Source organism: Callithrix jacchus, chromosome 9 (genome assembly GCF_049354715.1).
Source record: "Callithrix jacchus isolate 240 chromosome 9, calJac240_pri, whole genome shotgun sequence".
In the NCBI taxonomy this organism is placed as follows: Eukaryota; Metazoa; Chordata; class Mammalia; order Primates; family Cebidae; genus Callithrix; species Callithrix jacchus.
This window is the reverse complement of record NC_133510.1, coordinates 79,427,562-79,452,824: the sequence shown is the minus strand read 5'-3', so window position 1 is coordinate 79,452,824 and position 25,263 is coordinate 79,427,562. Positions and strand designations below refer to the sequence as shown.

The 25,263-nt window shown below is 32.6% G+C and overlaps 1 protein-coding gene across 3 annotated transcripts in view; it reads right to left on the bottom strand.

Annotated features, from left to right (window-relative positions):
• Positions 1-25,263, bottom strand: part of ZDHHC17 (zDHHC palmitoyltransferase 17) — a 92,592-nt gene that overhangs the window by 30,101 nt on the left and 37,228 nt on the right. For all 3 annotated transcript variants that reach the window (XM_002752805.6, XM_017976226.4, XM_054238641.2), the window contains 6 exons: positions 24,572-24,694; positions 16,137-16,214; positions 15,400-15,544; positions 10,088-10,152; positions 9,299-9,461; positions 3,083-3,208 (listed from right to left, as the gene is read on the bottom strand). In XM_002752805.6, coding sequence (XP_002752851.5) covers positions 3,083-3,208; positions 9,299-9,461; positions 10,088-10,152; positions 15,400-15,544; positions 16,137-16,214; positions 24,572-24,694 — 700 coding nt within the window. The remainder of the gene's footprint in view (positions 1-3,082; positions 3,209-9,298; positions 9,462-10,087; positions 10,153-15,399; positions 15,545-16,136; positions 16,215-24,571; positions 24,695-25,263) is intronic.

Sequence of the window (25,263 nt, the reverse complement as noted above, 5' to 3'; positions counted from 1 at the left end):
GGTTTTTTTTGTTGTTGTTGTTTTTTCATATAAATGACCATGTCTTCCCCAATTTGGCCACTGTAATTCATTTTCTAAACTAAATGTGCAATTTCAACTTATAGTAGTAATTAAACATCAATTTCAGGCTTTAATTTTATAATGTAGTAAAATAAGTAATCCAATTTTTTTTTCTATTAAGTATGAACCTTAAGACATGAGAGAAGATTTACTACTCAGAAGAGAGAGAATGTATGGCTACATAAAATGGTACTATAAAGACATAATGGTGATGTGCTGCTATATGAGAAATTTATTTTCTCCTGTATTTTATTAGGGAAATTTTCAACTATATAGTAAATTTGAAAAATTACATAGGAAGCATATCTACCACCTAGATTCAGACGCCTTTTTAAAATTAAACTTCTTATTTTGGAATTATTATAGATTCACACACAGTTGTGATAAATGATACAGACAGATCCTAAATATCCTTTGTCCCCCATTGGTAACATCTTGCAAAACAGTAGCATATCACAACCAGGAAACTAACCTTGATACAGTCCAGATACAGAATATTTCCATTACTAAAAGAATTCCTCATATTGCCCTTTTATAGCCAATTTCGCTCCTACTCCCAAACCCTCTCTAAATACTAATTGAAAGGTGTCCTTGCAACTTATTAAGAAGACTTATTTAATCATAAATATGCCTGTCTAAAATCCTTTTACTTAAAAAAAGTCTAAGAGATTTTAAAATAGTTTTCTAAAAACATTCTCCCCCTTTCTTTTCTTGGGAAACAAGTTCTTACTCAGTTACCCAGGCTGGAGTGCAGTGGCATAATCTTGGCTCACTGCAGCCTCAACCTCCTGGGCTCAACCAATCCTCCTGCCTCAGCCTCCCAAGTAGCTAGGACTACAGACACACCACCAGGCCTGGCTAAAGATTCTCTCTTTATCTATCTACTAGCACTATCCAAAAATATTTTCCCCCTTTTGGAATGACATTTCTATTTTTCTTAAGGGAATAACTTTTTAAAATAAAATACTATTGAGTCCTAGGTATCACTATATTCTTGTTTAGTTTTACATATAACACATTTCATAGGCTAGCAAATCAAAACATATTAATGACTGAAGTATTTCCAATGTGACATGGAAAAAGAACAGTCTACATAATTATAGATGCTTAATCTCACAGGCCCCCAATCATAATTTTTAAATATATGAGGGTTACTTTTAACCTTTAAAGATGACTCTCCCAATCATCATATATTTTTAAAAATAACCTTTTGAAAAATTTTAATATATTTAAATCTACTAATGAAAAAAAAAAACAAGAAACTCAATTTCTGAACTGACCATAATAGTATATAAATGTTAAAATTGCACTACACTCTTAATGAAGTTCTCTTTAAAAAAAAAATCATATCCAAACACATAAACCTGATATACAGTTTACTAATGCTAAGAAAGTAACTTTACCTATTAATGCAACATCTAAAATTTGTTGTCACTTGTGTCTGACTATATATATATACATATATATAAATAAAACTTCAAAATACTCACATTCAACAAAACAAAAGAACCGACATTATGGGATTTTCCAAAGTAACAAAAGATATTTTTATTACTAGCCTAATTATCATGAGATAGCCATTTTTCACTCTGTTGAGCAAAACTGCTCTAAATCCTAGAAAACTGAGCAACACAAAATAAATTATTTTCTATACTGTATCTAATAATTAAATAAAAGAGTTAATATAACATGCAAAAACTGTTTATTATTCTCAGCTATAGGGCTGAAAACAGCCAAGTTTATAAACTATGAATCTAATTCTTCTAAGTAACAGACGAGGGTACTTTTAAACTGACTGAGTCCAAACTCCTATAAATAAAGGAGGTACTGCTTTCAAGTGTGCTTCTCTTTATCCCAAATTTGTCTTTTCGCCTTGGGAACAGACAGATCGCTATTAACTTTAAATAATTTACATGACCACTAGAACTGCCTAAATACAATCTACAGAAGATGGTTCTTAAGACTTAATGCCACTCAAGCTGTGATTATTGACAAGTTAGCAGACATCTTGACAATTATTTGGGTACATAAAGAAACTCTGAGCCAGTTAACTTCTTTTTTGTGGGAAATAAGATTGTGGGGAACCTAGACCACCTCTTTGGGAGAAAATATTCTAAGTTTTATTACCATATTATAATTAGGCAACTGAGCCAACAGTCAAACAATTTAAAACTGAAGGTATATGGATGATCTAAAATGGGCTTTCCAAAGGAAAGTCAAGTATATAAATTCTCTCTCTGAAAAAAAGTTATATAACATATCACAAAAGAATGCAAAGCTCAAGTTAGTACTGGAGTTGTGAGTAGTTTAAAAAGATATGTATTAGGACTAAGCTATTTCACAATTTATTATCATACTAACAAATGAGCATTCACCAGAAAAATCTTTATTTTTATCTATTACTTAACAAAAGCCAGTTGAATCAATGAACCAAAATTTACACCAGTAGGCTATGGAGATTTAAATAATTTCACACATACCCATCCTTCTTAATTATCAGACGGCGCCAAAAGGTCACCAATCAGGTAGGCAAGAGCCCTTGGAAACTTTGTTATTTACCTTCATTTATTCTGATTAAAATAATATTTCAAAAATTACATTGAGAAATGCCAAAATTAAAGGCTATAAGTACTCATGCTAAGTAAGTGTACCTATGAATCCTGCTTTAAAAATGATATGTTGAAAACCTTAGGCCAGGTGTGGTGGCTCACACCTGTAACTCTAGCACTTTGGGAGGCCAAGGTGGGCAAATCACCTGAGGTCAGGAGTTTGAGATCAGCCTGGCCAACATGGTGAAAACCCTGTCTCTACTAAAAACATACAAAAGTTGGCTGGGCATGGTGGTGGGCGCCTGTAATCCCAGCTACTCCAGAGGCTGAGGCATGAGAATTGCTTTAACTCGGGAGGCAGAGGTTGCAGTGACCCAGTATCTTGCCACTGCACTCAAGCCTGGGCAACAACAGTGAAACTCTGTCTCAAAAAAAAAAAGAAAGAAAAAGAAAATCTTCAGTTACAGGTTTACCTTATCAGCTTTCAGCTTTCTAAGGAAGGACGGATTGTCATATCCTTTTGCCTGCCTTGCCTCTTGTAAGTGGTTGATCATCCACACGTTTTTTCTCTGTTTTGCCAAATCAAGCGCTGATTCACCCTGTTAAGTAGAAGAAATTCTTATTAAAAATGTTAAAGCAGGCTGTATTACTTTTAAAGAACATCTATAAAAATTAATTTATTGCCCTATTAACAGGCATTGTGTAAATTACTAAAAACACCTGCATCGTTACATATTTCTTATTATGCCTTCCCAAAGAATAAACACAAAATGTATTTTCTCATCATATTCTGTTGATTTTATTTTTGCCTGTATTTTGACATATTAGAGAGCAAATCAAAAAGTAGGTATTTTAGTACCTGCTGGATCAGAGACTGTCACTAAGTTTATCTGTTATTTCGTATTCTTTAAAAATTCCATTAGTAATAATTATTGCTACAAAACATCCTGCTATAATACCAAGTTGCCAGAAATCTCTCAGTTTTATTTCAACAATAATAAGAGTCTCCAGAAGAGAAAAGGAAAAGTCAGTCTCTACTTCTTCCACTATTGTACTGGCATTCTTGATTTATATTCATTCACCCATCCAGAAGTTTCCAAAGTAAATGAGAAATGATTTTAAAAAATAGTAAATTCAAGTTATAAATTTACATCTCCCTTTAATCCTAAGAAAAAGAATGCCAAGGAGTTTACATAATAAGAATAAAATGTATTAAAGTAAGAAACAAAAAAATAAGCACTCACAATTTTAGGTCTATGCTTCTTTTTGCCTTAACTAATTAAAAATTTTAAATCTTATTTCTCCTTTTGCAAGTTAGTCAGACCCCTACATTTCCATTCTATTTAATGTCTTCCACTATTTATCGACCTCTTCAACTAGAAAAGTAAAACTTAAAATGCTTACCAAAGTTTCAAGAATGTAAAGATGATAATTCAAAACTGCTTTTAAAAAGTATAAAAACATTGAAATTTTATTTCCAAAAACCAGGTCAAAAAGAATAAAGGAATAAAGAGCCTTGGGATACCTTATTTATGAGGAATGATTACTTGTATAGAGTTTACCTTTTTTACATTAAAAAAGCAAAAATAAACAACAAAATAAAACACACCACTGCCACCAACAGCAACAACTATTACAAAACAACAATAACAACAAAAAGCCCAACCAATCCTTTAATTTAAAGATCGATGATATTTAATAAGAAATGGGATAATCTAGGTGTCTTCCACAAATAGGGATATTTACTTTAAAACAGCTCCTTACCTATTCAAAAATTCCATCACCTAAGTTGTCAGAACCAGCTAATTAATCCAAACTATAAAGATTACCTGAATAAAAGCAATCCCTTGGGTAACAACTCCCCTGGAATATCCTGCAGTTGCCTCGGTCCAGCTGAGCATCCCTTCCACTAGAGGGCCATGTGACACCTAAGGATTGCCTAGACAAAAAGATTGAGGGAGCTTTAAAAAAATCTTTCAACTACTCCTCTAGTCATCTAACTATTCTTATATAGTTCTTTTATTCAGCTGGTAAAATAAACACTCAATTCATTTAAAGAAGTATATTAAAACCAGGGTTCTAAGTTAAGTCTATATTTATTTGATCACTCCATGTCTCAGCCAAAATAATACTAACGACAGCAACAACAGCAAGAATCTACATGGAGTAATTATAGACTATGAAACTGTTAATAAAAGAAATTATTCAAAGGTTTTGGTCAGATAAACATTATGGTTGGGGGTAAGGTCACTCAGCATTTTGCCTATGTAAGATTGAATTTCACTGTCAAAATTTAAAAAAAAAATTTTCTTTAGAGACCATCTAGGTCAGGTATTTAAAAGGTAATTCAAAACAATTATCTGAAAACTGTTTTCTTACCTCATTTCAAGAAACTATACAAGAAGTCTTTCCATATGTTAATGAACAGAGCTCAGTAATTTTACATTCTGTACCAGCTAAAAATTATGTCCTTTGATAATTTTAGAAAGATAAGATTATCACTGCTTGGGTAGCACTCAGATTAACTGTTCCTCCAAAACTCAGTTCATCTAAATTTATCAGTATAACTAAAACATATGCTAAAGAGTAAAGTATTATTATTTTTTTTCAATCACAAATGAGATACTACCACAAAAGGGATTACTTAGTAGGCCATAATTGTGTTTTGGTTTTTATTCTTAGTATTCCAAATCACTTGTTTCCCCTGTTGTTGCTTTACAAGAAGAGATTTAAAATGATTTCATGTAGCTATTATCTAGGGGCTTGGTTCTTAAATTCTTTTGAGTCTCTTCTGATGACAGCCACTTTTCTTCTTCCCAGAAAACTGCTGATACACGTAACTTTTTTCAACAATTTCAGGGATCCATGGACCCATTACCTCCCCCAACCAAAGTCCACTGGGGTGGGGGATTCCAGATTAAAAAAAAACCGAGGGTATACAGCTTGATCCTTCTAAAGATGAAAACAGCAATTTTAAAGTTACCTATCATTTAATATAAATTGTCTTTAAAATAAGTTCTATCTTATTTTGATAAAGGAACATTTGCTTATATATGAAAAGAACTGAATTCCTTACTGAAATAACTAATATGTAAAGGTAAATCTCTAGTTAATATAAAGTAAGATTTCTCAGAAACTTTATCGTATACAGAAAATAGGTATTTTAGGGAAAGGGGGGATCAACTAATAGTTATAGAATTATTATAACACAAAGCATAATTTTTCATATTCTTTGAAAGAGATAACTTTTTACAGCTATAAAAGCCATAGCCAGATTTGCGGGCTATATCTTATTGCTATAATTCATTATTATCAACAAGGCTGTTTCTAAGACTTAAAAAGGGAAAAATGCATAGGCGTAAATAAATTTGGTTAAATTCCTGGAAAAATATTCTATGTATTTTTTTAAATAAATGTTTCCTTTTCAAAACTGGCAGCAATTTAAGTTTCCTTAATTAGCTTAATAGTTCACACAGCTAAAAGGCACCACTTCAAATTAAATATTACCAAATAGAACCAATTCCTATCACCTTCACCCCAAAAAGTACTTCTCCTTCAGTCTTCATAATCTCAACATTTGATATCACAAGACGCTCAGCTACTCAAAACAAAACCTAAGTCATCAATGGCAGTTTCTTTCATCCCCATAACTAACCTACCTTCTTATTTCTACTTTTAAAATACCATCTCCAAATCCAGTCATTTCTCTCTACCTCTACTCCTCTGATCCTAGGCTAAGCTAACATTATCACTTCCCTGATCCTTCACAACAGTCTAACTATCTCCATCTCTCCTATTTTCTTAACTCTTCAACGCATTCTGCCTACATCAACCAACATAATGTTTAAAAAAATATTTTTAAAAAGCAGATCATATAATCGGCCTACATAAATCCTTTCAACTGCTTCCCATGACTGAGAATACAATTAAAGCTCCTTATCATGGCACTGCATGATACAGCATCTGCCTTTCTCAAGTGACTTCACCATCTTGCTCACTGTACTCTGGCCACACTGTCCTTATTTCTGCACCTCAAACATGGCAATCTTATTCCTGTTTAGGGCCTTGCACTTGCATGTCCCTCTACACGGAAAGTTTTTTCCCACATATCTCTGTATAACTGATCCCTTCTCATCACATAATTCTGAAAGCAAATGTCGTCTCCTCAGAGGCATTCCCAAATCACTCTCACCTGATGTGGTCTTTCCATCCCAGTCACTCTACCTCATTTGCCTTTTATTATTTTTCACTTATTGGCTGTTTCCTCAATAGAATGTATGTTCTGAAAGAATAGGGACCTTATTTGTTTTGAACAATGTGTCTCCCACCACCTGCCACTAAACTAGAATTTGCTGAATAAATGAATACATGGTTTCTATTAGAAGATGATGATAAGACTTAAGTATGTTGGGAATGCCTTTGAGGCAGATCCCCATTTTTAAAAAAGGTATTTTATATTCATTTCATCTTTTTAATTACATACAAAGTGCATTTTAAAACAAAAATCTACTTTGTCACCAGTGTAGATATAAAGATAATTTTTCTCCTGAAAGTATAAATGTTCCCTGAACAAATACAATAATTCCTTAGACTTTATTTTCTTTAAGTACTATCACTCCAGAAGCTACCAGGGAATTACATGAAAAATTTTTTTGCCAATAGCCAACCTTGATTACATGTGACAGATAAAGTTACAACATTAATAAAAAGAAAGTAACTAGAAAAAAAAAATGAATTTAAATAAAAATTCTAAGGTACAATAATTAGCTCAGTTATAGACACTGTAGACTCTGGAAAGTATTCACATGAACTACACTAGTTAAGGAAGCTATATTCCATTTCATGGTTTCTTGGTACCATATAACTCTTGTGCCTGAACCTGAAAACATTAAAAATACAAGGTTCAGAATCATTTAAGTAATTGTAAACATCTCTACTCTTACCATCAACTTTTTGTTGAAATTTGCTGTAGATTATTCCTAAGACTTAAAGATTTATGCAATGGCTAATGAGAAGTACAAGTCTCCATTATTTACTTGAAACCATTCAATACTACATTGAATTTAAAACCATACCTCAAATCCTAATGACTGTGACTAAATTTAACCTAATTTTATATGAACAGAAAATATACTTTTAAAAGCTCTTAAAATATACACTACTAGTTTGAAACTCCAGAACTGTGGAGTCATCTTATTATCATAATTCTTTGGTATTACTGCAATTTCAGTATACTACTGATACAGCTGTTGGCAGAAGATCTACAGAGTTCTTTCCATTTGCCAAACTAAAATTAATACTGTTTTTTCAATAATGCTAAGTATCTTTAAATGTATTCCTCATGCATGATCACCTTGGGAGTGGCTGTCTGATAGCAAAAAGAAAAAGAGTAGTAACACTCTAAACTAATCCAGGTAATAAAACATGAGGTAATCTCAAGTAATTTTCTTATAGGTATAATGATCAAGTTTAGTCAAACTTCTCCTTTCTTAACCTTCAGACCTGGGGTCAGCTAATTTAATCATTCCACAAACTTTTAAGAACATCCTATTTAAAAACATGTGGAAAAGCAAAAATTTCTCTCTAAAATTTCTGAAGTGGCAGAGAGGTATCCTAGCAGAGTCATGAAAACTACCTTAAGTAAAACTCAAAAATACATAAATCTTCATTTACTCAGTCAGTAAACACCTAGAGTGCCCATCGCATGTCAGGCACTATGATATGCTGACTTTCTTCTTTCTCTGTGTTTAGTGGCAGATACAGAACTATTCTGATCACTTTGGTGAGGAACAAGAGGACTTGAAAATTTTTTAAAAGGAAATTTAAAAATATGATTTTATCAATATCTTACAGTTTCCAATATTAATTTACTTTTAATGTTTTAATTACACTATTTCTAAAAATAGATAAGCTTAATAAATTATGCTCCATAATACTAGTCTAAGCTATTTTATTTTCTTAAAGTAACTGAATCAAGGAAGATCTAACTATTCATTGGAACATAAAGAGATACCCTGATCCAGCAGGAGATAACCTACTTTTTGATTGGCCATTCTAGATTAGTATGTGCCTTGAACCCCCTTCATATTTAATTAGTACGTATCTCTTAGAAATTTAAGAAACATAACTCAGAAAATACTATAAATTATAGCCAAAATTAAATAACATTTGTCAATGCGTATACTTATGAATGCACATTATTAAAAGATGATATTTAAAGTATTTTCATAGCAAGAGTTCGTTGCTAAAAGACATGGTGGATCCTGAAGCTTTAAAAATGAAAAGAAATAACCAAAATTTAAGACTAGCAATAGAATCTTATTGCATGTATTAATAAAATGTTTACTGATTTCTAAATGCTTAGAATGTATATGTTAATTGTGCTTGGCTCTTATATAATTTTGTAACTTTTCCTGGATTAGTCCACCATGGTGGGGCAGAGATTCTCCTATAAACACCATAAAGGCATTTATCAAATTTAAATCTCTTGACCTTTAAAAAAAAATTAAGACAATAAAATAACCAAGTCAAAGAAGTATTAAAATTTATTATGCATAATGTAGTTTAACTGTAAACCTGTATGGAAAGTTTCTTTCAACTCTAATAGTCTATGAAAAACTTGTTTTATGGAATTCATATATTATTAGCTACAATTCATACAGTATTATCAATACAGAATATTTTTATACCTTGATATTCTGGGCATCAACATTAGCTCCAGCTTCCAGAAGAAGACTAATGACTGTGGTATTCCCTGCTAGTACTGCCCAATGCAGAGCAGTGTTTTTGTGATACTTGTCACCAAGGTTAACTGAAACATTGAATGTTAAAAGCAATCTAGTTGGATCCACACTGAAAAGGAAAAAAAACAAACAAACAAACAACAACAACAACCCTAATTTCAATTATAGAAATCATTACAGATACTAAACTGATTATGGTTACAGTAATATTCCATTTTGGAATACTTCTAACCTACTTAACTTACAATATTCTAATATGAAGTATTAAGTATGTACAACATGATATAAAGTAATATATTAATAGTTTCAGGGAATAAGTGACTTAGTCCTGATATTTTCTTTTTGACCTAGAAATGGATGTCATTAATACAATTAAAGAATTAAATTTTTTTAAAATTTAAATTTGGAGTCTTCCAAAAGCAATCTAAGACAACTTACTAATTAATACATTAAACTTGTCAATATTTAAGTCACATGAACAAAATGCATTACTTTTTTAAAAAAGATAACAACTTCCATTCTTAGAAATTGTTAAAAGAGAAATAGATTAAGGAAGCTTTAATCACTGAGGCAGAGATAACACAGAGATACCAAAACATCCAAAGAGGTAATTTCTATATACTACATAGTCATAATAAAAATTGTAAATATTAGTGAGTATAATATTAACTGCTTTTTCCTCTCTCTTACTTATGCTGAAAAGGCCTGAATAAGATTTTTATAGTTGTTACATACCTATGTGTTCTATATGCTGCCCACATTAAAGGTGTCATTCCATTCTGATCCATCATATCTACATCCTGAAAGAGTAAAAAGAAAAAAGTCAGACAATTAAATTATAAGTTCCTAACCAAGTTTGCTTGGAAAAATCAAATCTACACATAATAGGAGAAGCTAATATAATACTACTCAATCAAGGAAAATGTATGAAACCTTCTCTTTCTTAACTTTAAAATAAAATTCTTGCCACTGTATACTCTAGTTAACATATATCGTGCTTTACAGTCTTCCCTTTTAAGATGTTTTAATCAGCCCTTCAATGTTTTACATTTATATAAGTGACTGGAGTTTCTGAAAAACTTGTTTATACTTATTCATGATAAGACAGAATAACAAAACTGTTTATTCCAAGGAATTTCAAAACAGAAAAATAAAAAGAACTGGCATTTTAATATACTCAAATTTTTATTTCTTTGTATTTTATTGTTATACATGTATATTTTTAGAGTTAAATAATTTGCAGTTTGTGGGGAAAAAGCAACACATTAAAGTAATCCCCTACCTTACTTCCCACCATTTTCACCATTTTTTGGCTCATTATTTTGGTATTTACCTCCGTATCTTTAAAGAAGATGTCTGAATTGCTATTTCTTGATTTTTCAGTTTCAGGCATTATTTTGAGACCCCCTGATATAAAAAATGTGAATTTTTCTCTTTCCTCTCTGCTACATCACAAACACGCACCTTTCCTATTCTTTCCTATCAAGAGATCTATTGTAATTCTGGTTACATAAACATTTAATATTTGATATGTATTATTGCAAATATGTATAAATACTATTCCCAGTCAAATCATGTAAAAAATCATTATTATTCTACTCAGTTTTTTGCTTTCCTGACACCATCTTTTCCCCACTTTTGCTTAGTTTTTAGCAAATTATAATTAAAATTCCTACCTATTAAACCAAAACTCTTTCCTAGTAATCTATCTCCCCTAGTGCAAGACTTTCTGGTGTATCAGGACTCTATCAGTTTCACTGCTCTGAAACGACCCTTCCTAACTCACTCCATTGTGAACTGATTATCCTCTATGCCTGAAACATCTGTCTCATTAACCTGGAATATTTTGAAAATAAAAATGACCTCAAATCCATCTTCGTATTCTTAGTGCCCAGCAGAGTACATGATCCAAAACCATTTGTTAAAGGAAAAGACATGCTTGCCTATCTACTCTTCTAGGCTTGGCTTTAGAATAAGATAGACATGGTTTTGACTTTCTAGCTCCACCACATAATTACTATGAAACTCTAGGCTAAACTACTTTAACTCTTAGTCTTAACTTCCTCATTAAAAAATGTGAATACAAATAACTTCATAAGACTTCTGTGAAGATTAAGTAATGTGTACAAAGCATCCACTCAATAGCTGAGAACATAATGTATATTTGATAAATATTGTTTCTTCTTCTTCCCTACCCCATCTCCCATTCCTGAATTATATTAAGCAAGCAGTCTAATCCAAGTTGTCTTACCTATTTTACCAATCAGTGGAGAGAGGAGATAGTTATGGTAAGTACATTGTAAAACACTGTCTATCTCTATGCAGCAGTTCTCTGTGAGCCACTGTTAGCGATGGGAATAGGTCTCAAATGTGAACATTATCCAAGCATACTGAAGCAGAAAAAAAGCTGAGAACCACTACATTATATAACTAAGGCATTTCCTTAGATGTCACTAGTTTTAGCCCCTCATTATGCATACTGTAATAGAATGTCATGCCTTATCCATTACAAACCCATTTCTGGATTTACTTTAATAGTGTTATCAGGAATATCTTCTGCAACCTCACTCAACATTTCCAATATGCAAGTTCACTTTTCAAAATAATCCCGTGACTTAAGAAAAATGTTTTCTGAAGAAACAACAAACTTCCTTATTTCTTATACGAGAAGTAAGTATTTTTTCTTCTTTTACTCCTAATTGCCATAGTTTCAAGAAAGCTCAACCAAATTCAGGTCTAATTAAAGCAAGCATGTAAATTCTTAGGTTTAAGTTTCTTCTTCTTCTTAGTTGTCTTTTCATATCCTTTTAAAAAATGATAGTATTAAAAATATCAATAAATAAAAAAATGTAAAATCATGGCACATCTCTAGAATACTAAAAGAAAAATGAAATTCAACCTTTTCTCTCTTTGGGTCAGGATTTAAAACTTGGTACTTCTTTTCCAAGTTCAGCCTGGACGTATGGGTATTCTCTATTAGGAAGAATTAACAAGCCCAGATCAAAAGCTTATGGGAATTCCATGATCAACAGGGCTCCATAACTTAGCATTTTCCCCTTTTTCTCCTGAAAATCATCCAAAAGAATTGGTAGTGAGCACTGAATATATTTAACAATATAACTAAAACAAAACAATTGTGAAGAATAGAATGACAAAACTGAATGGAAACGCTATATACCCTAACAATGTAAAACTGATATAATTAATAAAAAAAAGTGAAATGGAAAAAGGTTGAAATGAAAGTATGCTGAGAGCCTCATCTGTAATAGCCATGAATCAAAGAAAATTCTTGTCTAAAGCTGAATAATCAAGTAATAGAAATGTAGTAAAAATTTATCAGAACATAGTTAACATTAACAAAAACAATTATTATTGACTAAAGTCAGTCAAAGAGAAAGGGAAGAATAAATTGAAATATGATCATTTATTACTGCTTATAAATTAGGAACTATGTAATCAGAACTAATAAAATTTGAGCAACCATCTGACTGAAGTAAGAGAGAAAGAGAACTGTGTGACTAAGTGAAGAAAGAATACACCAGTAGAAGGAAGAGCAAGAAAAAGGCCTTCAGACAACAGCATGTCAGAGTTGCTGAAAAAACAGCAAAAGAACTATCGTGGTTAAAGAAGACTGATGACCAGGAGATGGCAGAAGTGAAGCTCAAGAAGTATCCAGGTACTAAGCTGCACAGTGCTCTCCAGCACAGAGAAAACTTTGGGCCCTAGCAGTATGACGCAATGCACGTTGGAAGAGTGTCTTTCACAATATATTAGTGTATACATGTTAAGTATCCTTTATCTAAAATGCTTGAGACCAGAAGTGTTTGAATATGTGGTTTTTTTCAGATGATAGAATATCTGCATGATAAGATCTTTGGAATGGGACCAAAGTCTAAATGTGAAATTCATACACACCTTATACATACAGCCTGAAGGTAATTTCACTCGATATTTTAAATAATTTTGTACATAAAACAAAGTTGGTGTACAATGAACCATCAAAAAGCAAAGGTGTCAGGGGTAGAATTTTCCACTTGTGGCATCATGCTGGCATTCAAAACATTTTGGATTTCGGAGCATTCCGGATTTTCAGATTACAGATGCTTCATCCATACATGGAATAAAATCTTGGAAAATATATACTAAATATTAAAGGAAGTAACCTCAGTTGGGCAGATGGCCAAGGGGAGAGGTGAGATTTCATCTTCTAAGTCATATTCTCCTATTATGTTTAAACATTTCACATAGACATGTATTATCTTTGTGTGTAGAAACAAATTTTACTTATGGAAAACTATTTCTCAAACATTTATCATCATCATCATCATGCATTTTTTGTACCAAAAACACTGAGACAGGTAGAAATCATGCCCTTTGAGAATTTTACAGCCTATATACTATACTAGAGCTTTAAAAGATTAGTGAAATCATCCAAACTCCAAAATCAATAAGCTAAAAAAAAAGAACATGAAGACTCAAAAACTTACACCACCTTTCTTTCCCAGTTAAAAACTGAAAGGAAAAAAAATGAATGGGTAGTGTAGATTTATATCTGCAATATGGAAGGCCATGAAGACCTTGTGATGTGCGACGGCACAATTTATTTACTGCTTCAACCTTTGTTCTAGAAAAACTGCAGAATAAGAATAATTCCCTATAGCAGGTGCTCTCCAGAGATGGTCCCCCATAAACCTGGCCTCTTGGTATTCACACCCTTGTGTTGTCCCTTTCCATCGTGATTATAGCCTGGTTAACTCACTTTAACTGACAGAATGGAGAAGAAATGTTGTGTCAGTCCAAGACCTAAGACTTAAAAAGGCTGAACAGCTTCTACTTTTGTTCTTTTAGGAGCTCTGAGCCAATATGTAAGAAGTCTAGTTCTCCTGCTGGAAAGACCACATGGACTGGTATGGAAAAGTAGAAGTTCTGACACTATGTGGAGAAAGAAAGAGGCCTAGCGGCCCCAATCTCCCAGTTAAGCAGTTGTAGCTATTCCTATCAAGGCACAAGATATGTGAGCCAATCTTCCAGCTCAGTCAAGACCCCAGATGACTGCACCCACCAGCCCTTTCAGGAGCCAAGGAGAAAAACCATCTAGCCAAGCCCACAAAAGTGTGAAATGTAATAATTGTTTGGTATTGTTCTTAAGCCATTAGATTTTGGGGGTAGTTTTTAAACACATAATAGATAATAATCTCCCTCCCCTTCCAGTAATTAACTTAATCAGTCTATGCCTCTTTTCCTAAACTATAATGCATAACACAACTGCCATTGCTGAGACTACCAAATACTACTGTAAAGCCTTCATTAAATGAAAGGGTATTCAAATTCTAAATCCACATAGAATTTTAAATTAAAATAACAATAAATATATGTTGATAGCAACAAATTAAATACATTTATCTTAGTTATTCTTGTGATGAGATCCTTACTTATAAAACTAATGTTCAAATATAACCAGAAAAAACACATCAAAGAAAAACTGGGTGACATTACTTTTAACAAAATATATTTATTACAAAAACATGATTATATAAACTGGTAACATTTAATGTGATTATGATCACTGAGCATTCAAGAAAAATCTGGAATGAACACTTAAAATATGATGTTTTTCTGACAAGTAAGAAGCGGCATTATCTTATACAACAGAAACTGATCTTAAAGAATGTATCCTCAAGAGATATTTAATATGGAAAATAACCAATAAATATGTTCAAAAAAGTTTAGATGGATTCAGATGATATATTCAAAAAAAGGAAAAAATAAATACTTAAATTTTCTCTCTTAATTTCTGAGCTTTATTTCCCTTACTCTTGGAAATAAAACACTCAACTTAATCATTATCGAGTTCATGATTTTCATGCTGACTTTTATGTTAGGTGCATTAAATATCCCCATATCAAACTAACTATATTTATGTTCTTCATCTACCAGAAAGTATTATTTATCGCCATGCTGTTACACATGCAACACCAATAATACTAGGTATTTAAACTATGAAGAACTTCTGATTAAAAGCCACACTACTGAGATTTTTTTTTTACCTGTCCTTTTGCTATGAGATAAGCAACAATTGAGGTATGTCCAAACTGAGCAGCCAGATGAATACAGCTACATCCTTCCCCATCAATTAACGAAGGATCTGCACCATATTTCATTAGTTGTACAACCATGGATAGATGGCCTTGTCTAAAACATAAGAGAATAAATACTTAGATATATAAAGTTATTTCAAACAGGATCCTCTGGAAAGAGCTTTTTTAAATAAGGTAACGGTGGAAAGATTACATATGTATTTTTAAAAGTTATTTTAAAATAGATACATGTCAAAACACATTTAAAATTTTTTGGTCCTTAAAAGTCTTAACTGGATTAACAGCCTGAAAATGTATGGAGGTACTCATAACTTACTTAAATATATAGTAAATAATTACTATATTCTATTATCTCCATTCTAATATTATCTTAATCATCCAAGAAATGAGCTAATTGTTTCGTTATAAATATATGTAGGCTGCAAAAATACTACATTTAGAAATCCAAAGTTAACCCAATCTTATAACTAACTGAATTAAAATCAGCATGGCCAGGGAAACTTTGGACAATAAGCTTTTGCTTCTTTACGGGTAATATTTCACAATAAAACATTAGCATATTAATGATATTAACCAATGGCATAATAAGTTCTCCCATTCATTTTACTATACCATTTTTTCAAAGTTGTTTATTTGAATACTCATAAAGAAACCAAAGGGAAAAAAAATCCAGAAGCAAATTAAACCTTGTAGCCCAGTGCAATGGCGTTGAATTCAGGTCTCCTCCAAGTTGATCCACAATAGCACCTTTCGAAATATAGTATCTATAAGACAAAAGTTATAATAATTTAAATAACTTTCATTTTCAACAAATTATGTGAAAAATAAGTAAATACATATTTTCCATTTCAGATCTCACATTAGTTTGAACCTCTGAAAATAATCTTTTGCAATTGTTTAAAAAAAAATTTAGCATAATTTTTTAATCAAATACATCATTTTCTTTTGTTCTAGAATAAGAAAGAAAAGAAAAATAATTTTAAGTTACAAAAAAGGAATACAAATGCCAAAAAAGTCATGTAAAAAAGAAGGTAGTCAAAGAATCACAAAGATCTAAATAGCAGCATATAGAATCTTGAAATTAGAATAGTTGTAGAATATAGGCAAGACATGGTCTACCTTGGGTAGCTCACCTTTTTAAATCTTACTTTCCTTAAGATTACTGTAGATTAAATCAAGTAGTATACATATAACATAAAGGTTCTTTATTATGTCTTATTTGTCATACCTTTAAAGCCATGTTGCTTTAAAAAGAAATAGGAACTTTAATATTAGCTTAGTAAGCTTAATATTAACATTATACTCTTTTGAGAGAGAGAGAGAGAGAGAGAGAGAGAGAGAGAGACAGAGAGACAGAGAGAGCACGCACGCGAGTGCATGCCACTATGTTGCCCAGACGGGTCTCAAACTCTTGGACTCAAATGATCCTCCTACCTTGGCCTCCCAAAGTACTGGGATTACAGGAGTGAGCGACTGTACCCTGCAGTCATAACATCTTAATAACTTCTGAAGTGAACAAGATCTAGCTGCTTATTACAATGCTTTCTTTGTGAATAATAATGCAGTAAATCCTGAATGTAAATGATTCTAAGGCATATGACATCGAATACTTGACATATGTATTCTCTTAAACGGTTCTAAGTGATTATTGCTCTAGATCACTAATACATTTATTTTTAATGTACATGGCTTTAAACCTGTGATTATTCATGCTTACATGCTTAATTCAGAAATTTGTGGCTGCAAATAAGTATTTGTTAAATTGGTGCTTTTAAAGCATTATGCAATGAAGGGCCCAATTCCACTCTTTCATGCAAAATGGTTCAAAGTAACCTAACAAAATATTTCCAGAATATTAAACTATTACTAACTCAAACATTTAATTTTTCCTGAATCAGTTTCTAAGATACTTGGTAAACATTATACAATGCTGAAAATGTTCTTTGAGAATATATAGGCTAGACCCCAAAGAGAAGCAATTTCATTCCCTTCTCTATAGTCAATTGTTCCTGAGATTCCTTTTTACTGACATGAGGCACAGTTTAAATCATCACTAGGTCTATGTCAATGAGCAATTTCCAAACTGATTCTAAAGCACAACTTTTTTTTTTCCACAAGGAGAGGGAACTTTTCTGTATACTAAAAAAAAGAATAACTTCTATTACCTTTTCACTGTAAACTTAGCAGTACTGTACTTTTATAACATGTTATTTCTTATAGTTATAAGACCCTAGCTCAAAACTACAAATTTCTGAGATTGAACAACTCTTTATTTTAATCTTGAGCCTCTCTGTTCAATATATTGTTAAGAAGGTCATTATCAAACAATGTTCTGGCAGGTATTAATGATCCTAGGTTTTCAGAAGAGACTACCAATGAACAACTAATACCAACAAATATTTGAAAGATAAAAACCAAACAGCTAAAGCTCAAACATCTCTAGAGGGGACACTGATGAAAAGTAAGCCAGAATATTACAAAAACTGAAAAGGCAAAGGAATTAGACATAATTGTTGCCTCCAAAGAAAGTAGTAAGTACCTGGGCTATAAACAGAAACAACATGATTGAAAGTCAATATAAACACATTGCACAAAAATTGTGTTTTCTAGCATTTATTCCCACTGCATCACAAATAAGTGTTTTACCGACATGGAAACAATCATGCAGCTGACAATGTTAGAACATTTTCTTTGTACACCATAATGTTAAATCTTAAGATGTTGCTACTCAAGTTTGTAATAGGATTGTAGTTAAAATTCAAACTCTTAAAGTTCAGATTCCTTCTTGTGTCCCTACACATTATAAGATGGCAATTTCTGACTTCAGTGTCGGTCCCATGTTAATTTTAACATACAACCATTCAGCATTTGCCAAGAGGTATGCTTAGTGCACCTTTACCATCAAAGTTTGAGACTCAGGAATTAAATTAGAGAACAGTAAGACACTGCACTGAAAATGTAGCAATTCAGTGAAAGTGTAAATGGTGAATAAGAACCCCAGACTCCTTTCTTTACTCAGGTAGTTAGCTAGCAGCCAGACAGGTACACAGCCCTTCCCAGAAAGAGATTAGAAGACTCTTCTCGAAAAGAAACCGAATAGCCCAGAACTGAAAAGCTCCAGAAACTGGTATTTGGGAGACTCCTATTGCAGACCTCTCTAAGTCTCATGACTTCCAACCAACTTTGTTATGTCTCGGTCCTAAATGTGAATGGTCAAATATAACCAAGTAATTAAGGAAAATTTCAAGAGACCAAAATAAACAGAAGAAGCCCAAACTAAAGAGACTGAAATGTAAAGAAAACTTTTTAAAAATTAGTTAATATCTCCTAAAAAATAAGAGAATATATCCATGATACAAGAACATGGATACTATGGAAAAATGAAAGAGATTCAGAAAGAATGCTTGAAAATTAAAAATGTGGTAGATAAAACTAGAAAGTCAATAGTAGAATTAGAAGATACATTAAGAAAATCTCCCCAAAGGTACATGGCTTTATAGGCAGCTAAAAGGTAGTTGGAAAAAATGGAAGGAAATGAGAATCAATCTGGTTCATTCGTCTGACAAACAACAGTTCCTAAAAGAACAGAGAAAATGAAGGCAAGGCACTTTTGAAGGAAAAGTACGAGAATAATCCCTGAACTATTAGGCAAGTTTCCAGATTAAAAGTGGCCAATGAATGCTCAATGTCTATGAACTAAATTTGGGGAAAAAAAAAATCAATGCACAGTAAACTTTCACAAAGTCAGGAATAAAGAAAAAAATCAGCCAGGCATGGTGACTCACACTTATAATCCCAGCATTTTGGAGAGCCAAGACAGGCAGATCATTTGAGGTCAGGAGTTTGAGACCAGTCTAGCCAACATGGTGAAACCCTGTCTGTACTAAAAATACAAAAATTAGCTGAACGTAGTAGCGGACACCTGTAGTCCCAGCTCCTCAGGAGGCTGAGGCAGGAGAATCGCTTGAACCTGGGAGGCAGGGGTTGCAGTGAGCCGAGATCATGCCACTGCACTCCAGCGTGGGCAACAGAGAGAGACTCTGTCTCTAAAGAAAAAAGAAAAAAATAAATCTTAAGTGTTCCCAAGGAAGAAAAATAAACCACACACATAGTATGTTCTCAGAAAATTATAAGCTCCATATTTTCCAGTAAGCCCTATATTTTTTAATAAAGCCTTGACTTGGAATCAAACTGAAATCAGATACAATTATTATTAACTATTATTAATTAAGAACCTTGGGCCAGGCACAGTGACTCACGCCTGTAATCCCAGCACTTTGGGAGGCCAAGGCGGGTGGATCACGAGGTCAAGAGATCGAGACCATCCTGGTCAACATGGTGAAACCCCGCCTCTACTAAAAATACAAAAAATTAGCTGGGCACGGTGGCACGTGCCTGTAATCTCAGCTACTCAGGAGGCTGAGGCAGGAGAAATGCCTGAACCCAGGAAGCGGAGGTTGTGGTGAGACAAGATCGCGCCATTGCACTCCAACAAGAGCAAAACTCCGTCTCAAAAAAAAAAAAAAAAACCATAACTGCTAAAGACAAGGGCCTGACCTAATCATTTCTATTTTATCATATTAGGGTAAAAGCTGAGAAATTATTAAAGACTTTCATCTGAAAAGACTAAGAATATAGACTTAATCCAGGCTAGAGTGAAGGTGTTCTCCCTTCTCAAATATGATAACTTTATTTTCTCATTTTAAAAAGTGAACCAATTGCTCTGCTTGCAGTAAGTTCCTTGAGCACATCATGACGTAACATAACTGTTAGGAAAGACACTTCACATTATTTTAGGAAAGTAACTTGTTATCTTATGCCTGAAGTTAAAATATACCCGTTGATACTGTAATTATTAACCCAATCTACAATTTGCGGGCTTTGTTATGTAACCTCACTAGTATATAAGGGCTTGGAACAATTTATAAGGCAGATAGGACCAAGATTTTTGTCTGCATTTTTCACTTCAGATGTCCTTACTTATTTTTAAAAACAAGACAAATATATTTTTTTTATCACAATGAGATCACACATCTCTACTTAACACTTTATAGGCTTAATACCTGAGTGATGAAATAATCTACACAACAAACCAACATGACACAAGTTTACCTACATAACAAACCTGCACATGTACCCCTGGACTTAAAAGTTAAACACACACACACACACACACACACACACAGATACACAAACACACGAAGCAAACAAAAAAAAAACAGAGTAATGCTTCAAAATTCTGAAGAAACTATTTTAATCTAGAAGTCTATATGTAACCAAACAACCAATAAGGTGTGAAGGAGGAAGAGGTATTAACTTCAAAATATTTACCTCCAAAGCACTATCTCAGAAAGCTTTCAAAAAGTATATCATATTAAACCAAGGAACAAACCAAGACAAAAACCTAAAATCCAAGAACTAGAGACAAAAAGTGGAGCAAAGGAACTTCCCAGGATGATGTCAAAGGAAAGTCTCAAGACAACAGTTGTATGTAGGCCCTAAAGAGCAGTTTGGGCTGAGGCAGAAGGTGGGGAGATCTAGAAATGATCTCATCCCCTCTTACCTGATACTGTTTGCACACTAAGAGTGTGTTAGAGTATAAGAATTAGTGAAAGTATCGATGTAGTAAATTAAAGTTTTAAAAATGAAAGCAATTGTTACATCAGACAAAACCAAAAGTTCTACAGGAAAGAACAGACAACTATAGGACTCTTTTGGCCTTAATAGTGCATAAGATTTGCATGCTTATAACAATTTAAACATTGCATAGTGATTTAACTAAAACTATACTAAACAGAAGAAAAAGTATTAGTGGTAAGGTGCTCTAGGTCATCTAATAAGCCTAAAATATAAGAATAAAATATAACGTTAAAAACTAATAAATCAAGAAATAACAGAAGTTGGCATTATTAAAATTAAAAATTCCTATTTTTCTTTCATACTTTTAAGAATTCTACAGATGTAAGTGGACATATGCAAAATAATATGTGAAAAATATACCAATTATAGCATTGTTTATAGAAGCAAAAACACCAAGAAACAGAGAAAAAAAGAATCAATTTAAGTGTCCATTAATAAGGAAATTACTACAAAAGTTCAGATATCTCCATGTAACTCAATATTATACAGATATTTAGAATGAATAATGCAGTCCTACTTGTCCTGATATGACAAATCTTGAAGACATATAAATTAAATGAAAAATTAGAAAAGTGTTTGCTATTCTATGTGCAAAGAAAATAACTTCATAAAAATAGCAATATAAACAACATATAGAATACAGGCATAAATACTAAAAGAAACAGCTAAAGTACTGAAAATAGTTAATTATGGGGCACAGCACCAAGGGATATAAAAGATTGATATTTCTCATTGCAAGCCATTAAGCACTCCTTGATTTTTCAAATTGTTTACGTACTATTTTGACTAAAATAATACTAACTTTAAAAAGTACAGACTGTGGAAGGCTAGATAATTTAGACCAATCTTAAAAAGCTCAATAAAATATATTTTTTAAAAAATCACTTCCTAAAATGCAAAGCCTAAGAAAATTAAAAGCATTTACCTGGCCAAGATGTAAGAACAGGCTAAAACCCAAAGAATTTACAAAACGCTTGGATACCATTTTCCCTAAAAACAGTTTGGTGATTCAGAAGTGTCAGCCAGGAATAAAGCAAATCTGACAAAAGCAAAATTAGAGGTGAGATCCCAACAAGCTGTAGCATAGGACTAAGGAAGAACCAAAAGTAAACCTGGCGCTAGTATGGTCTTCAGCCACCTGCAGGATCCAGAAAATCTAAAGCCTTGAAATTAAATAAAGCTGGGCCTGTCCGAAACAAATAGAAATCTTTGCAAGTTTGACCTCAAATTATTCAACAAATAATTTTTCAAACAAATACCTAGTACATATGCAAGGATAATCAGGCACATGAAGGAACAAGATAACAGAAACAGACCCACAGAAACTCCAGATGCTATTTTCTCAGATACAGATTATAACTATATTTACTATGTTCAAGTATGTAGGACAAAATTGAAAATTTCAGCAACTTACAAGTTTGTCAAAAAAACAATAAAAATTCTAAAACTGAAAAATAAAAATTTTTAAACGAACACAATGAATAAATTTAAACACAGATTACACATAAAGAGTAAGTGAACTGGAAGACATTCTCCAAATGAGACAGACAAAAGACTAGAACATACAGAAAAGAGGGTTAAGAGACACAGGTTATAGAATGAAAAGGTCTAACATACATTTAAGTAGAGTCCAGAAGGAAAGCAAAAAGAGAATGGGGCAGAAGCAATATTTGAAGAAACAATGGCTGAGATGTTTCCAGAACTGATGAAAACATCAATCCACAGAATCTAGAATTTCTTGCAGTCTCATTCAGGGTAAACAAAAAGAAATCCACACCTAGATATATCATTGGGAAACTGCAGAAAATTAGAAACAAAGAGAAAAATCATAAAAGCAGCCAGAAAAAAGGAAAACAAAGCCTTCAAACGTGCAATACTTAGAGGGATTTCTCAATAGTGAAAGAAGCTGAAAAACAGTGAAATGATCTTTTCAATGGGTGAAAAACAAAAATAAATCAAACAAAATCTGCCAACCTCCCCTTCCACACTCTTTCATGGAAGCCTGTCTTCTCCTAAACTCCATCACTCTCTCTATTCCCTTCTACTCAGTGTGGAAGTTGCTTTCCTCTCCTGGATTCCATCTTTCTGGATTCTCTCATTCAGTGTGAGAGTTAGCTGTTCCTTTCTCTCTCCTTCTGTTTCTCTCTTTTTAAATAAATCACTTTCTACAAACAAACAACAACAACAAAAAACCTGCCAACCTAAATTTCTATGCCATGTGAAAATCTCCTTCACAAACTAAGATGAAATAAAAACATTTTCAGACAAAAACAGAATAGAATCAGGAGACCTATACCAAACATACAGAAAAAGAGATACAAGAAAGAAAAGAAGAAACAAAGAAAATGGAAATATGCTCTCTGGAAGAAAATGAATTCATGGAGTTCAATCCCGTTGTTACTACTTGCTTAATCTTTGCTTAGGACTCAGAGGGTGAATTCTTTTACCTGGTATTAATATCCGATTTGTCTCTATACTCTGGGTGCTGCACTTAACTGAACATCTGCAAGCACTTCATTTAGTTCATTTTAGGTTCATGCTGGCTGGGCGTGGAGGCTCATGCCTCTAATTCCAGCACTTTGGGAGGCCAGGGTAGTTGAACTGCCTGATCTCAGGAGTTTGAGACCAGCCTGGACAACATAGCAAAACCCCTTATCTACTAAAAATATAGAAAATTAATCTGGTGTGGTAGTATCTGCCTGTGGTCCAAGCTATTTGGGAGTATGAGGTGGGAGGATCACTTGAGCCTGGGAGGCAAGGTTGCAGTATGCGAAGACTGCACCACTACACTCTAACCTGAATGACAGAGTAAGAACTCATTTCAAAAACAAAAACAAAAAATTCACATCTTTCTGTAAATAGTTTATGTCCAAAGTGTCAAAGACTACTAAACAAGACTTACTAAGTCTTGTTTAAGATAATCGAGTCAGGATAACTCTAATTAACTACTAATTAAAACTAAACAAACATTAACAGTAATGGAAAAAAAATCATTTTACACTTAGTATGCAAAGTATTCATCACTTATGCTGGTGTGAACAGTTAAATCAGATTATTATTACCTATTATCATTTCAACTTTCTTTCCTTTTGCTGTTTCCTCCACAGAATCTACATTCAGAATGTGAACACCAGATCAGACTGTCTGAGTTCAGGTCTCGCCGACTTCAAATTTTGTTAGCTGTGCATCACTGGGTAGCACATTTAAATTGTCTGTGCTTCAGTTTCCCCATCAGTAGGACAGTAACAATTGTTATATTTCATATACGGTTATATTAAGAATTAAAAACCAAAGAAAATATACATGGAAAAGTACTCAGTACACAATTGGCTAACATAGCATTCAATATAAGTTAAAAGCAATATTTTTTAAAAAAAAGCCATAAATTTTAGAAAGTATTAATTTTTATAACAATTACTTCCATTAATTTTGTAACAATAAAAGTCAAGTTCTAATAATTAAAAATAGAGAAAATACATACTTGACTAAATCTATTCTGTTATTGATGGCAGCCCAATGGAGGAGTGTAACATTTTCTTTGTCCGGTTGCCGTACGTCATAACCTGCTTCTACCAATTCTCGACAGCGTTCATATATTCCATATCTTGAAAAGAAAGAAAATACGGTGTTGTTATTATTTAAGTAGAAATGTAAAGCTAAAAATAACACTGAAAGAAAATTCATTCCTATTTTGATATTAGGAAACTAAAATGTTATTTCTCAACATGGAATATTACTTTTAAAAGTCAATATTCCAAAAGCTTTTGCTAATCCATTTTACAGTTCTAAAATGTCTTACTTATAAGAATGTAAAAAATATCACTACATGGAAGAGAAAAGTACACCAGAAATATAATTTCAATCAGTTGCTTATTTTTCTTTATATTACCACTTATCCCACCAAACTCTTAAGGCAGATAGTAAAAAAAATATATACACAAGCTCAAAAATAATAAATATACAAAAATCAGTAACAAGATGCATATAAATTATTTAGAAGAATATCAAGAAGAAAGGATGTTATATAAGCCCCAGTGTGAGAAACAGCTCACCCATCTAAACTCAAAGAATAGATTCCAGAGGCACGAAGAACAGCAAAAGTGAGACTTTTAATAGCTGTCTTACAAGATCAGGTGTCTGGTAGGAAGGCACACCCAGGGCAGCTACTGCATC